A 14,485-nucleotide genomic window follows, 5' to 3' on the forward strand; every position below is an offset into this window, starting at 1 on the left:
TTTCATTTAATGTAGTTCGAATCTCAGCTAACTAGCTTGAGGCATCTTTGTAGTCGTAAAAAATCTATGGGTATACTTACATTGATTAAATTTTACAAGTCTACAACAGTTATAGAATGATACTTTTGCTGTTTCTTACTAAATTTTTTGTTTAGAAAAATCTGAATTGGAACTGAAACCATCTACAAAATGAGAGTTTCATTTTTATTTCGATAAAGCTTTGATATTTTATAAATATTTAAGAACTCATAAACTAAATTCAAGGGGGTTTCATTTCAAAATTTCCAGCAATTTTTTTTTTACTCAAAGCCATTAGTTCTCAACAAGTTGAGTCAGAAATTTAATGTTTAGTAAAATTTTCAAAAAATGTACTCTTGTTTTTAATTTTTTTTTTCAAGTCTAGCTAGCTTATGCATTTGGAAAAGCTGTGGACAGTCTCAACGCATGTCTTCACAATTTAGAGGTCTGATATTAGAGTAGAAACGTATTATCATTTAAACTAAGCTTTTTAGTTGGTCAATGCAAAATGAATAAAAACCATTTGCATCCTTCTTTTTTTTTCTGCTGCTAAATGTCCTCTGAATTAAAGTTATGCATTTATATAATATTATTTTATATAATTGAGGTTAAAATAATTTAAGATATTTGTAAAAAATTCACATGGTATATTATTATTACAATAATAAAAAAATCAAGAAATACAGTTCGTAAATTATAGTATATACCTATATCAAAAAACATTGATAAATAGTTACCATAATTTTTCATACAATCAATCACGTTAGCAATACGATACACGCCGGCGAACATCTTATTAAGGATAAAAATTCAGCATCATCAATCGTTGATCTTATGGACGTTCCTCTTGTGGTTCACCAAGTACCTCCTCATCTTGAAGTCCCTGTCGCAGATCTCGCACCTCCAGTCGGACTTGTTCAGGTGGATCGACTTGATGTGATGCGCCAGCTCGTACTTGGCCCTGTAGCGCCTGCCGCAGATCTCGCAGGGATAGGTGACGCCGTCGTGGGCCGTGCCCTTGTGCTTGACCAGTCTCTCCTTCCTGGCGAAGCGCATGTCGCAGCGAGGACAGCACCACTCCTGGCCCCTCATGTGCTCGCGCCTCTGGTGATCGGTCCAGTCGAACTTCTTGGCGAACTGCTTCTCGCAGAGGTCGCAGGGGAACGCGGCGCTGCTGCCGGCGGCGGCCAGGCCGGACGTCGACGCGCGCTCCTTGTGCAAGCGCCTGATGTGCCTGATCAGGAACCTCTTCTCGTTGAACTTCTGGTCGCACTGCTTGCAGGCCCACGACTCTTCCGTCGCGGCCATGTGGGCGTCCCGGTGATGCTGCTCCAGCTCGTCGCGACTGGCGCACACGGTCTCGCAGCACTTGCACGGCCACTCTGTGCTCGCCTCGATGTGCACCAGGATTATGTGCGTGCGCATGATCTTCTTGCGGCCGAAGCGCTTGCCGCAGTGGTCGCACTCCCACTCCTTTCTGCCCATGTGCGCCGACTTGTAGTGGTCCTTGAGGTCGAACCTCGTCATGTAGACCTTGTCGCAGACGCCGCAGGGATAGCGGAAGCCCTCGTGCACCACCTTCTCGTGCCTCTTGAGCTCGTGCCGGTAGACGAAGCGCGCCTCGCACCTCCCGCACTTGTGATTGCGCGGCACGTCGTGGGCCGACCTCACGTGCCTGTTGAGCCTGGCCTCGGTCGGATAGCTCTTGTCGCACTCCGGGCACGGGTGAGCCCTGGGCCGCACGTGCTCCACCCGCTCGTGCTCGCGCAGATGGTGCTCCGTGACGAAGCTGCGCTGGCACTGGTCGCACTGGTGCTGACGGCCGGCGGCGCCTCCGCCCCTGCCCCCGAGATGCTCGGCGCGCACGTGGTAGCGCATCGAGCTCGCCTGGGCGAACGTCTTGCCGCAGTAGCGGCACGACTTGGTACGGGCGTGCGCGTGATGCTCGCGTATGTGCCTCAGCCGCAGATCGCGCCTGCTGAAGACCTGATGGCAGTAGCGGCACTCGTAGCCGTCGCCCTGCTCCCGATCGGGTGCGTGCAACGTCCGTGCGTGCCTGATCAGGCTGGAGTGCAGCGTGAAGCCCGAGCCGCACTCGTCGCAGAAGAATCGCTTCGGGTGCTTCTGACCTGCACCCGGTGCTGGATTCGGCGGATCGTTTGTCGCGGACATGATGTCGATGTTCGATGAGACGAGACGTGTGTCGAGCAGAGGACACACACACACACGAGTATTCTGTTCTACGCGGGCAACGGGCACACTGAGTTTCAAATTTTCTTCCGGCGATTGTCAACATTGCTCGTTCGTAATTATATTGTTTACGAAGAGGTTTAATTGTAAATATCTAACTGTAATCTGACAGATATATTGAATTTATGATCGCGGTTAATTAGACAATTTTGAAAAAAAGTTTTAATATTACTTTTCTATGTTTAACTTATTTATATCGTCTACATTACTTAGAACATTCATCCAAGTCCTATACGAGACTTGTAATTTCATAACGAAATAAATTAAGATGTAGAAAATAAATACAACGACAGAAGAGTATTTAGCCATCAATTATCAATTAAACACTAGATCAGATCGATGATTTCAATTCGAGGCCATCGATCGCGATTCGCATCTCTCGTATCACTTTGACTTTCACCCCCTGCGCAGGGTGCGCCACGCATAGATCTGCATTCGTAATGTGCATGTATATATATCGGATGCCCCGAACACGAATCCTTCCGCAAAGATATTACGCGAGGCGCGCAGTCAGCCCCTCGCATTATATACCGCACACACGTATAGCGGTGTATATCGTAATATATGCGCGTCGGCTGGTGACGCACACGTGTGTTCTTCGTTCCTAGAGCAGCAGCAGCAGCACCCCATCTCCCGCGCCTATGAAAGGTACCTTCGACATATTTTACATGACAGCAGCCCCCGTTTTCTCTCTCTCTCTATACGCGATCGGAACTTTGCTCTCTCGCTCTTACGTACATTATATACAGCGTAGCCGCATACCAAGCTGACGCGGCCCTATATATAGAGCAGCAAATATATGCCGCGCTCGATTTATACCATGTCCAACTAGCCATATCATCGTTTTCGTCCTTCTCTCTCGCTGTCTCTGTTTACCAGCTATAAAGATCGCCGTCGTCGGGCTTTTATATTTGTCAAAGTGTGTGTGTGTGTGTGTGTGTGTGCGTGCGTGAGCAACGCAGCACCGGCTACTGCCTGATGCTCCGCACCCCTCCCACGTGTGCGAGCCTAAATAGATTTTTGCCCGCGTGCGCGGGGGTTACTACTGCAGTCGATGGTGGCTGGTGTACAGCATCGGGCGACGTCGTGATCGGGACGACACCGGCGCGCTGGTGGTCGCCCCGCACACACACAAACAGGGAGACACTTTTACTCCAAATCCAAGCGCGAATTTCACGCTTTTACGTCTCTGAAATACCCGAGCTCGAGCGAAGGAAGGGAGGGTTACGGCCGGTCTCGGCGTAATGACCCGAGCGACACAAACACACACAGACATAAATATAGGCGTAATGTGTTGGATGCGTGTGCGACGCGTTGTATACGAGACTCCTTTTGAGCCGCTCCGTCTTGCGCCCGTTTTAATTGATTCGTGCGCGGTTGACAACGAGGCGAGACGAATCGCCGCAGCTCGTGTTGTGTTACGCATTATATACAAACCCCGTATCATATCAAAGGAGCAGGTTCGGCACTTGCTGTACGAATAATGTTTCCCCCTCGTGTTTCTTCTTTTTTTTTTTGTAATCGAATTTTGACCTATACTTCATGAATCATGCAGCTCGTTCAGTTTAACCATGGATGTAATGCGGAACGTAATTCAGCTGAATGCATTTAGAGTGCGGATCCCGATTATTTTCTGAATAATTGATAATTGCGGGAAACAATGTCAAAATTACGTCGATGGTTGAAGGGGGTTTTGATTTCTAAAAACAATTGTTTGATAGTACGTTCTTAAATTTTACCTTTTTTATTTGCTGTGGTCATTTATTGCTTCGGAAATGTTTTCTGACCGTTCTCGATACCTTATGTATGACCATTAATCAATAGATAATTTTTAAAAATAAGCTAAAAAACGATGTCTCGCAATTCATATTATTACATTTTAAAACAAAAACGATGAGATTTTTAATTTGTGAGTAAAATCATTCATGCATTCAAATTGATATTCAAAAAATTTTGTAAAAGCTCAGACGGTCAAAAACAAAAAATGGATATCGATTAATGTTCAACTGAATAGATAAATGATTTTTATCAAAGCCCCAGAGATAGAATGAAATGAAGATACTTTTTCAGTATACAGTTTTATCTGCAATTTGTAAAAACAGATATATATTTCTGCAGAACCGTACGCACATTGTGCAAACTATCGTATCAGATTTGATATCATATTTGATTCGACTGAATTTGCCATGTACGCGCAGTACGATTGATTTTTTTGGCGACCGATAAGTTAATTCTCAACTAGATATCGATGCTTTTACATCAATACGAAGATATGGTGTTTCGTTGAGAATTATTCGAAGGAAGAAATTATTGGGCTTGCAGTTTGGATTTGAAAATGAAATTTATGGTAATCGTATGCATCAAGCGGATAATTTTTTTAATGATGCATAGTTGAATCAGTGGTGGATTAAAATAAGTACCACTACCACTCTCATTTGCTGCGCATCTTATTCGAAAAACATCAATATAAGATTTTTAATTCATAAAATTCCTAGGAAAAAGATAAAAAAAAAATTACGGGAGCTCTCACTAATTTTGAAGAAATGTAGAAAATACTTCGATGTTTTCGATGTTTTACTCTAACTGCGATAACTCATGCAGGGATTAACCAATGGATCTGAAAATTTTACATAGCATTCTTAGGATGTTGACGGAGTGCTGTATACTTTTTTAGCGACATCCGTATATCCTAATATACAAAAAATGCCTTTTTATGCAATTTCGAGTTTTGCACCTCGCGACATCTCCACTTCGAAAAAACGTAATTTTTGTTTGCGATCGGTCTTACTTGTGTATCGGTATTTAACATTGTACTTATGATAATTATATTATATGTCGTGTTTTGAGTACCACTATACTGAGCTTAACATGATTGTGATATAGTATAATTATGTCGTGCTTTGAGTATCACTACTGAGCAAAAATTTATGATATGTTTATTTATTATATGATAATAAATAAATACATGTTAATTTATGATATGTTAATTTATTTATTTGTCTCGATGTTTCATCATTTTCCGCGGTATTGATAGGTACGTTTTAAGATTTTTTGTATTGATCTCGTGCTTGGGTATTGCCTTCATGCACACTTTTGACGTGTCTGCATAAATATTTTCTATGTTTAAATTTTTTTCCACATTAAACACAAGCGTGATCAATGTCTTCGTGCTGCGCTTTAATGTGAGTTATAAGACGATCCTTTTGAGAAAATGTCTTGCCGCACTTATTACAATAAGTGGTCTTATTATGTATCAAATTCATGTGTTTTTTAAGATTACCCTTTAGTGTGAATGTCTTTCCGCACACTTCGCATGTTGGTGCCATACCATTATGCATCGCATCGATGTGAATTTTGAGATGTCCTTTTTGTGTGAATGTCTTTCCACACGTATCACACGCGTGAGTTATCTTATTATGCACTGCATCCATGTGGAGTTTGAGTTTAGTCTTAGTTGAGAATTTCTTTCCGCACATTTCGCAAGTAGGTGCCATACCATTATGCATCGCATCGATGTGAATTTTGAGAGTATATTTGTGTGTGAATGTCTTTCCACATGTAACACACGTAGGTTTAACACCATTATGTCCCTCGATATGCCTCTTGAGATCTCCTTTTTGTATGAATGTCTTTTCACATATACCACACGCGTGTTCAACACCATTATGTACTGCATCGATATGGATCTTGAGTTGATTCTTTTTTTGAAATTTCTTTCCGCATACTTCGCAAGTAGGGGCCATACCATTATGTATCGCATCGATGTGAATTTTGAGATCTCCTTTTTGTGTGAATGTCTTTTCACATATACCACACGCATGTTTAACACCATTATGTACTCCATCAATATGGATCTTGAGTTTATTCTTTTTTTGAAATTTCTTTCCGCATACTTCGCAAGTAGGAGTTATACCATTATGTATCGCATCGATGTGAATTTTGAGATCTCCTTTTTGTGTGAATGTCTTTTCACATATACCACACGCATGTTTAACACCATTATGTACTCCATCAATATGGATCTTTAGTGTAGCTTCTGTTAAGAATTTCTTCCCGCATACTTCGCAAGTAGGTGCCATACCATTATGCATCGCATCGATGTGAATTTTGAGATAAAATTTTCGTGCGAAAGACTTTCCACATACACCACACGCAAGTTTAACACCATTATGTACTGAATCGATGTGGACCTTGAGATAATTTTTTCGTGCAAATTTTTTACCGCATATATTACATGGATATTTCGTACGATTGTGTGCCTTATCAGTTTGGGTTTTGCGTTGACTATTTTGAGCAAATGTTTTTTCCTTTGCATCAAATGCATCACTGAGTTCACCATCCAAATTCAATTCCTCTTTTATTTCGTCGACCATTTCTTCTTTAATTTTCTTTTGAGTCTGATTATCGCAATTATTTTTCTTAGACTGCCATTGATCTGGATAATCGTCCTCAATTTTCCCGACTACTAATAAGTTAATGCCGAGCTTCTCGTCCTTACATTCGAATTCTATTTCCAAATCGTTATCAGGTCCAGAATTTTTATTATTTTCACGAAGCCCGTAAATCTGGAAATGAGATTAGTAAAAATACTTGATCAAAATATTGACTAAACAGTCCCACATCAACACTTACTAAATTTTCTCGACAAAAACTCGAGAATTCGTCGTTTTTAGCATCGCATGCATTGTCAATTATCTTATAATCTTCATTTTTAATTGGGGAAACATCATCTGGTTCCTTCTTCACTCTGCAATATTCCCAATAATATAAAGTATTATGTCATTTTTTTTTAAATTTCATTCTCACGAAACAAAAATTACCTGACGTCAGAGTTATATACATCACTGAAGTCCATGTTTATCACTCGGAGCTTGATCAACGACTAATTGTTTTATAATGATGTTATACATCGAGCTAGGTAACATAAGTGTAATAATATTTACAAATCGCGAAATGAAAGTTTGAGAAAATTTATGTCAACAGAGACACTCTAAACTTACCATTTATTATTGGAGAAATTATACTATTGATCTCGTAATAAACAATTAGCAATTTTCTTTGAATTGTATTTTATTACAAAGAAATTATAAATTATTGAACACTTCATGAATCAAGCTTATGATGTGTCCTATACTTCTTTCCGCATAATTTTTTTCGACGCGCAAAATATGAAACAAAGTTAACGTGAGCGAATGAAGGGTTTATATACATTTTTATATTACACTAACGCCAAATACGTAACTACAGTCGCATCTATATCATTTACCATTTTTACACAACGAGCGAATATCGTACATCTATGTAATCTATGTGTGATAAATATGCATGGTTAGTCATGTAGTCAAATATATATCTATATATATTGTCACGTGGGCACACCGGGCCAGCTTAACGCGTACATACAGCTCTATATGCGTTGGCATGCCATGTGCAAATTCCTTTGGTCGCAAGGTTGTCAATACACGCTGAGCACAAAACATCGATAAGTGAAATCTATTTCGTACGTGCGAATTACGAAAACCTGTATTCATATATACCTATACTAATGTACATGTAGGGAACATCAAACTAAAAAATACGCCCTATTTTTGTGTTCTACTTCCAATTGTACCAATAATAATTTTAACGGCTTTACCAAATTAGCTGACACAAAAAACTCATTGTAACATTGATTTATTATGATACTCATTGAAGCTACTATTATTAATTTCATACGGCTGAAACAACTATTATAATGATGTCTTATGCTATTTCGTTATTTACCATTCAGTCGCTCAGCATTTTACAACTGTGGTTGCCACTAGTTCAAGTCCAATGCGCGAGGTACCGGTAATACACTATCCATTCGGCATAATTTTTATTTAAACTTTAGAATACACGTGTTGACGTATTTTCTCGCATATGTCGAGTCAAAATTTCGCGATCTTCGTGGACGCTTTTATGGTGTGAAAGCAAATGATGCTTGTATCCAAATTTCTTTTCACATTTATCGCATGTGTAATCTTTTCGACCTTCATGTATGATCTTTTGTTGAAGACCGTATTACCTTTTTGTCCGAATTTTTTTTCGCGCTTGTCGCATGTATAATCTTTCCGACCTTTTTGAAGTTAATTTATTTTCAAATTTTCTTTCGCTCTTGTTACATGAGAAATCTTTACGATCTTTGTGTACTAATTTTTTGTGGGTAATTAAACTCGATTTTTTCGCAAATTTTTCTCTCGCACTGGTCACATGCAAAATCTTTGCAGTTTTTGTGTTCTGATATTTTGTGTCTACTCAAATGACTTTGGAACTCGAATTTCTTTTCGTACTTGTCACATGCGTAATTTTTTTCGTCATTATGAATTGTGTCTCGATGTGTTATCATACTTGATTCTAGCGTAAATGCCTCGTGACAAATATCACAAACGTATTGTTTGTCGTCTGAAACAACAACGTATTCTTCACTTAAACTATCGTTCGAGAAAACTTCCTCGAGTTTCTCATCACTCTTATCCATTTTAAGGTATAAATTTTAAGCTATGAATCAAGCAATAGATCTTTATACCACGGATCCATAGTGCCACGGAAATTGAAAGAGTAAAATTTATCTTTTGGTTTTATGACTTATTTCATTGGGAATGACAAAATTCAAGTTAATTTGTTTTTATATATATTATATACATATTCATCATGTCATATGTATAGTTTGTCAATCGTAATATTTACAATCAAAGTACCGATTTATCTGTTTATAACTTGTTCTTACAACATTCGAAACAATTCAAAATTCTAACTTGGTGACGACTCCTTCGAGGAATTTTTCGGCCTTCTAAAACTAAGTACTCGTCAAAAAACTTGCCACAGACAATATCGAGTACGCATAAAAAATATCAAGTAACTACATCCTTATACACATGTGTAACAACAAATTTAATATTTATTTCAAAATTTGCCGCCCTACACTGCGGTGTGATTGGCGTGCTCCATAATCCACCACTGCAGCTGAATAGGTTTACGATATGATGTTAAAAACATTCTTATGCCTACATTAAGTATTAAATAATTATACTTTGAATACGTAAAAGTTTCACTCGTTATATGACTAAAGTGGAATTTCTCTGGTATTTGTTATTTGGTAAATATATAGATATATTATTTAATTAAATAATTCAACACAAGTATGTTATGGATTATAATTGTTTATAGGAAACTCTGTGTAGAGGTGTAGTTATATATTTACAGTGGATTTTTTTTACAAAATTAAGTTTAACATCTTGATTGCAAAAGATTTTGTGTTGATAATTGACTTTCTTATCGATAAGAAGATTATTAGTTAATATTACAAGTAATTTAGAATATTATATAATTATAGTAAATTACGAAACATCGTAGATAAAAAAAGACTGTATCCTATCACATGAGATTCATCAATCTAGGCCTCGGTCGATGAACATGTGATCTGATGCATTTTTTACCTTAAATGTTGCGTATACTTTTTTTCTTGAGTCTCTTAACAGAAAATAACATTTTCATTTTGGCCGCAAAGGCGAAAATATTACTTTCGGATGGGTCATCAAGAAAATTTATTATATATATTCTAAATACTTGATACCTATAAAAATCGAGTTTACATTGCTTCAAAATAATCTAAAACATTTTCCGGCGATCGAATTTTTACAAAATTATTTCGCCCATAAAATTATTGAAATGTAATAAAGATTTACAATTTACAATTTACAAAAAATTAAACATTAGTTGTATCGACGATAACCGATATGTATTTGAATTTGACATTGAATTCCTATAAAACGTAGTAAGCTCGTCATTGGCGATAAAAGAAAAAATTTTTTAATTGAAAACTAAAAACGTGTCAATAAACAATAAAAAAAGTGTCAACTTCTTATTACTAAAATTACTCCTACGTGATGAAATTCAATTACTCCTGCGTGATCGATTAAGACAACTTAAAAGTGTATCCTTAGGGAAGGAGTAATGTTTTCTTTTTTTTTTGTCGGGATTCAAAACCTCCAACGTAATAGTGCATTCCCTATCGACGGCTAAGGTGTTTAAACATTCGCGCAGCTCCTCCGTTTTGGGCATCGGATTATCCGCGATCTGAATCTCGCGCAAATCCTCCGCCACGTCGGCCAACTCGAGCAGACTCTCCAGCCACACCCTGCGACAATAGCTCACATGAATTACTTGGAGTTTCTTTAAACTCGTGAACGAAGGTCCGTCCAGCCTCAGTAATTTGTGCAAATGCAGAGACGTCAAATTCGACAATCCGGCTACAATCGCGAATTGTTTCTCGCATAAGTAGTCCATGTTGCGCAATGCCAAGTGCTCGAGGTTTGGATTCTGTTCGACCAGTTTGACCAAATCCTCCGCGCGAAACTTTCCACCGGTGATCGACAAGTGACGCAACGAGTCCACGTCGCGCATGCAACGGATGAATTCTTTCTCGCCAAAGCTGTCGATTTCGACGTGCTGCACCGACGCTGGTAATTGGGCAGGGAGGTCCCCGGTACGGTCCGTTGATAGCCTTCCACCCTTGAATGTAAATGACCTGAGATTGTCGAATCTCTCTAGAGGCTGAAAACCAAAAGGGGCAATTAATCGACTGAAATTTTCAATTGGAAAAGGAAAACCGCGTCGAATTTACTCACCCGGAACAGGGTTTCTATCGAGAAATCGTCCTCCGTGCAGTTTATGTTCAAAGTTGTCAAATCTTCCGGCAATGCTTCGAGTATGCTTCTAGTCCGATAAAAGAGGCATCGCTCGGGAACGCCCACGGTCCAGTTGAAAGTTTTCAAGTTTTGCGCCTTCTTCAGTAATCTCATCACTCTCTCGGTTTTCACGGTACAGTAGTCCTTGTTATCGTGCTCCTGCAATTGATGTATCCTCGCCTCGTAAAACGTCATTAGCGGCTCGACGGGAACTTCGAAATCCCAGTGTATTTTTCGCACGCTTTCGGCTCTCTCGGTCAATAGTTTGAACAATCTCTCCCCCTTTCGTACGTCCGTCGCGTGCTTGATTTTATGATGGGACCCCATCAAGCAGATGTGAGTCAGGTACTGGGCGCATCGTTCGAGGACGTGTATCACGTCGTCCATCGTCAAGTCCTTCTTGCTCTTGAAGTAGTCGCACAAATCTTCGGTAGTCGTACCAGACCAGGCCATTGGCGCCAGTTCCTTCCATCGGATGGCAACTAGAACAAGATCATTGATACGTAATGAAAAGTAATTCAAATTGTCGCGATCGAGTGAGATGAAGTTTAAAAATCCAGTATTATCAAAGTACAGCCAAGTATGCCAATGAGACAAGAACGCGTATAGTACATGATATCGAGGATTAATTGTAAATATTGTATGCTTAGACGGTCGCGGTGCGGTGCGATGAAATTCAAATGTAAACACGAGAGCGTTTTCTTACCATTCTCAACTGCCAAACGTTCTCCTACCGTGAAAAGTTCAAACACCTTTACCATATCGGCGTCTGAGTAATTGTCGAAATACATCAGTGCTTGATCATTGCTCATCTTCCTGAATTTTCTCACCAATTCCCGTGCACTCGATCCCATGATTGTTTTTAATCGGTCTCTATGTGTAACTGAGTCGAAAAACTACGATTAGATGCGCGTAGCTGCGGTAAATCACCTCGGTGTATGGAGATGTTGATTGCTCGATGGGCAACTGAGAAGTAGAAAGTCGACACGGGCTGTGTTCAATGTATTACCCCAATTGTGTGGATTCAATCTCAAATAGCAGATGGAAAGGGAAATGAGATTTTGACCAAAACAAACGTACTTACAATATTCAAATTTTATTTTCGATCAAAGATAAATCACACAACTCATAAATTTTGTATCGAAAGCTAAAGATGAATACTTGAAAATTAGTTCGAATTTCGTTTAGTAAAAATTTTTAACAGTTTAAGATTAAAAAAGTAGCTTTTTATGATTATTACTCAATGAGCTTTCATGAGCCGTTTGTAAACTTAATAATATTTTACGGGTAAAAACTACACTACATGTACTACTTATTTACAGTACTTTGTCAAAGCAGTATAAATAAAAACAATAAGAGTATAATTAAATTATTAATCAAACACAAGTCTTGATATAATTCAAATTTGGCTTTAAAATTTGAACTGTAGACGTTCTAATAAAATTATTTAGGATTTTCTCGCTTAGTTATCATTTTCTTTACATTAAGATGTGTTTACACATTCTAGTTTTTTGAATTTTATTTGCTCTGTTCTGCATCCCTCTTTGCCTCTTTTTAAACCATTTCTGCTCCTTGTAATAATGCAGAATCTTCTTTTTGAGCTAATAACGGCAGCTGATAAAAATAAAATTTATGAAAATTTTGACAACTGAAATATTTGTCTTTATCGTAAATATTACAGATTTTAATATCTTTAACAATAATCAAAGAAACAGAAGTAATAAATGAAAGTAAAATTTCAAAAATAGTAAACTTACATTAAGACATGGGTTATCTAGTTTTGTTATGACACCTGTTGATATAGACATTGCCTTAACTTTATCAGGTATTTTCCTTTTACATCTGATACAATAGTTGAAGTCTGGTGAATTCATTCCACAATATGAGCAAACTGCCAGAAAACCGTTAACATACACTTTTTTCTTTGCAGGTTTTGCCAACTAAAACAAAAAATTGTCTTGCTAACATTATTTAACGATAATACATCATTTTTATAAAAATTATTTGTGCTCAAATTATTTTATTATTATTATTACTGATCAACAATATAAACTTCAACAAAAATTGTAATATCACATTACCAATTGAGATTAATTTTTCTTCAAAATTACAGAAAACTCAGCTTACCTACTATTTAAAAATATAGATACTCATCATTTAATTTAGATTAAATAAATTGATATTTGTCCTACTATTTAAATAGCAAATAATAGAATTTTTGTAGACTAAAAAGCAAAATAATAAGCTAGGTTTTCTTATAGATTTAATCTCTATCTAGGACAGAAAAAAAGATTACCATAAAAATGTACAATTAATAATATACCTCTGTAATTGAGCTCGTTGAATCTGGTAGACCTGTCGACGAAGCAGTTTTACCATCATTAACTCTGAGAACATAAGAGATGCATAACAATATCAATAAAATAATTAATTGTTTTTCAATTTGTTAAACTTACTGGTTTCTAGACTCGTCAAATAATTGTTTGTCTTCGTTTTTATTATTTGATGACGGTACTGTGAAATTAACAATGTAGTGTAAGTTTGGATCCGATACTAATGAAATGCATGGCTGTGCAGAATCCTGTATATTTGCCTGAAAGTATATTATATGTTAAAAATAAATATATCCCTTTCTTCCCGAATGTTCTATTAAATAAAAGTATTTTCATATGGTAAAAAAAGTTGAACTGAAGGTATCTTTTCAAGTATTAAGTACAACTTTCTTAGGTGTTAAGTACAACTCTCCAGTACTAAGATACTGGAAATCAAGATAATAATTAAAAACGATATATAATGTTTTACAAATAATCAAAATAAGTACTTGTTCCAATAAATCAGCAACTGTGCACTCATGATTAGCCAGAGTAAATGTAATGAGTCTTTGTTCCCCACTCTTCAAAATAACAAGCATTTTGACTTCATTTCCTGCGACTTGATGTTGAACAATAGTTTTTGCTGGATCCTTAATGTCTTCTTTTACAGGATAGGCAATTGGATCAGATTTCATAAAAGTACTCTGTCCGTTGGATCCCTCCATCTTAACACTTGTTTTTATTGTATTTTCTACCTCAAGCGAAATTGATTCACTCCTTCAGAGCCTTTATTAATTTTAATTTATAAAACGAGCTGAGATGTTTTTTTAAAAAGTCAACTTTTCCGGTATATTGATCTCTATGCTGCAATTTTTTTGCCGTAGGAGTCAAGACCCCGAGTGTGTGTCAATGAGAAATTTATGTGCCGCAACGAGTGCAATCGTCGCAAAAAGCCCGAAGGTACTACACATACAAGTTGAGACAACAGTGGTGCAGACGAATTCAGCAGTATATCAAAGACGGCGACGACGGTCGAGCGAGGAGACAGAGACCGCGACAATTGCCAACGGCCGTATTACAAAAGATCGTTATAGCATCGGAACGACAACATTGTGTTTGTTCTGACGTGAATATTACACACATAATATTTGACGTATGAAATTTTCGCGCGCATTTATACCTATCAATAAAGTTTTT

The 14,485-nt window shown here is 37.8% G+C and overlaps 4 protein-coding genes across 4 annotated transcripts; all 4 read right to left on the reverse strand.

Annotated features, from left to right (window-relative positions):
* Nucleotides 1-837: 837 nt before the first annotated feature.
* LOC106653931 (zinc finger protein OZF-like) lies at nt 838-2,190 on the reverse strand. Its single transcript, XM_014373597.1, has one exon. The coding sequence runs from the start codon at nt 2,188-2,190 to the stop codon at nt 838-840; it is 1,353 nt and encodes a 450-aa protein (XP_014229083.1).
* Nucleotides 2,191-5,408: 3,218 nt separating this feature from the next.
* Nucleotides 5,409-7,385, reverse strand: LOC111694252 (zinc finger protein 436-like). The gene is made up of 5 exons (XM_023461682.1): nt 7,269-7,385; nt 7,089-7,182; nt 6,901-7,015; nt 6,444-6,833; nt 5,409-5,492 (listed from the first exon to the last, which is right to left on the reverse strand). The coding sequence occupies exons 2-5, from the start codon at nt 7,121-7,123 to the stop codon at nt 5,409-5,411; spliced, it is 624 nt and encodes a 207-aa protein (XP_023317450.1). The 5' UTR covers nt 7,124-7,182; nt 7,269-7,385.
* Nucleotides 7,386-9,431: 2,046 nt separating this feature from the next.
* LOC106653956 lies at nt 9,432-11,959 on the reverse strand. Its single transcript, XM_014373623.2, has 3 exons — nt 11,683-11,959; nt 10,917-11,458; nt 9,432-10,842 (listed from the first exon to the last, which is right to left on the reverse strand). The coding sequence occupies exons 1-3, from the start codon at nt 11,828-11,830 to the stop codon at nt 10,183-10,185; spliced, it is 1,350 nt and encodes a 449-aa protein (XP_014229109.1). The 5' UTR covers nt 11,831-11,959; the 3' UTR covers nt 9,432-10,182.
* Nucleotides 11,960-12,053: 94 nt separating this feature from the next.
* Nucleotides 12,054-14,360, reverse strand: LOC106653957. Its single transcript, XM_014373624.1, has 5 exons — nt 13,798-14,360; nt 13,433-13,569; nt 13,300-13,363; nt 12,734-12,916; nt 12,054-12,590 (listed from the first exon to the last, which is right to left on the reverse strand). The coding sequence occupies exons 1-5, from the start codon at nt 14,011-14,013 to the stop codon at nt 12,531-12,533; spliced, it is 660 nt and encodes a 219-aa protein (XP_014229110.1). The 5' UTR covers nt 14,014-14,360; the 3' UTR covers nt 12,054-12,530.
* Between the last annotated feature and the right edge of the window lie 125 nt (nt 14,361-14,485).

This window comes from Trichogramma pretiosum, unplaced genomic scaffold, assembly GCF_000599845.2.
Source record: "Trichogramma pretiosum strain Unisexual culture from Peru unplaced genomic scaffold, Tpre_2.0 scaffold135, whole genome shotgun sequence".
Lineage (NCBI taxonomy): Eukaryota > Metazoa > Arthropoda > Insecta > Hymenoptera > Trichogrammatidae > Trichogramma > Trichogramma pretiosum.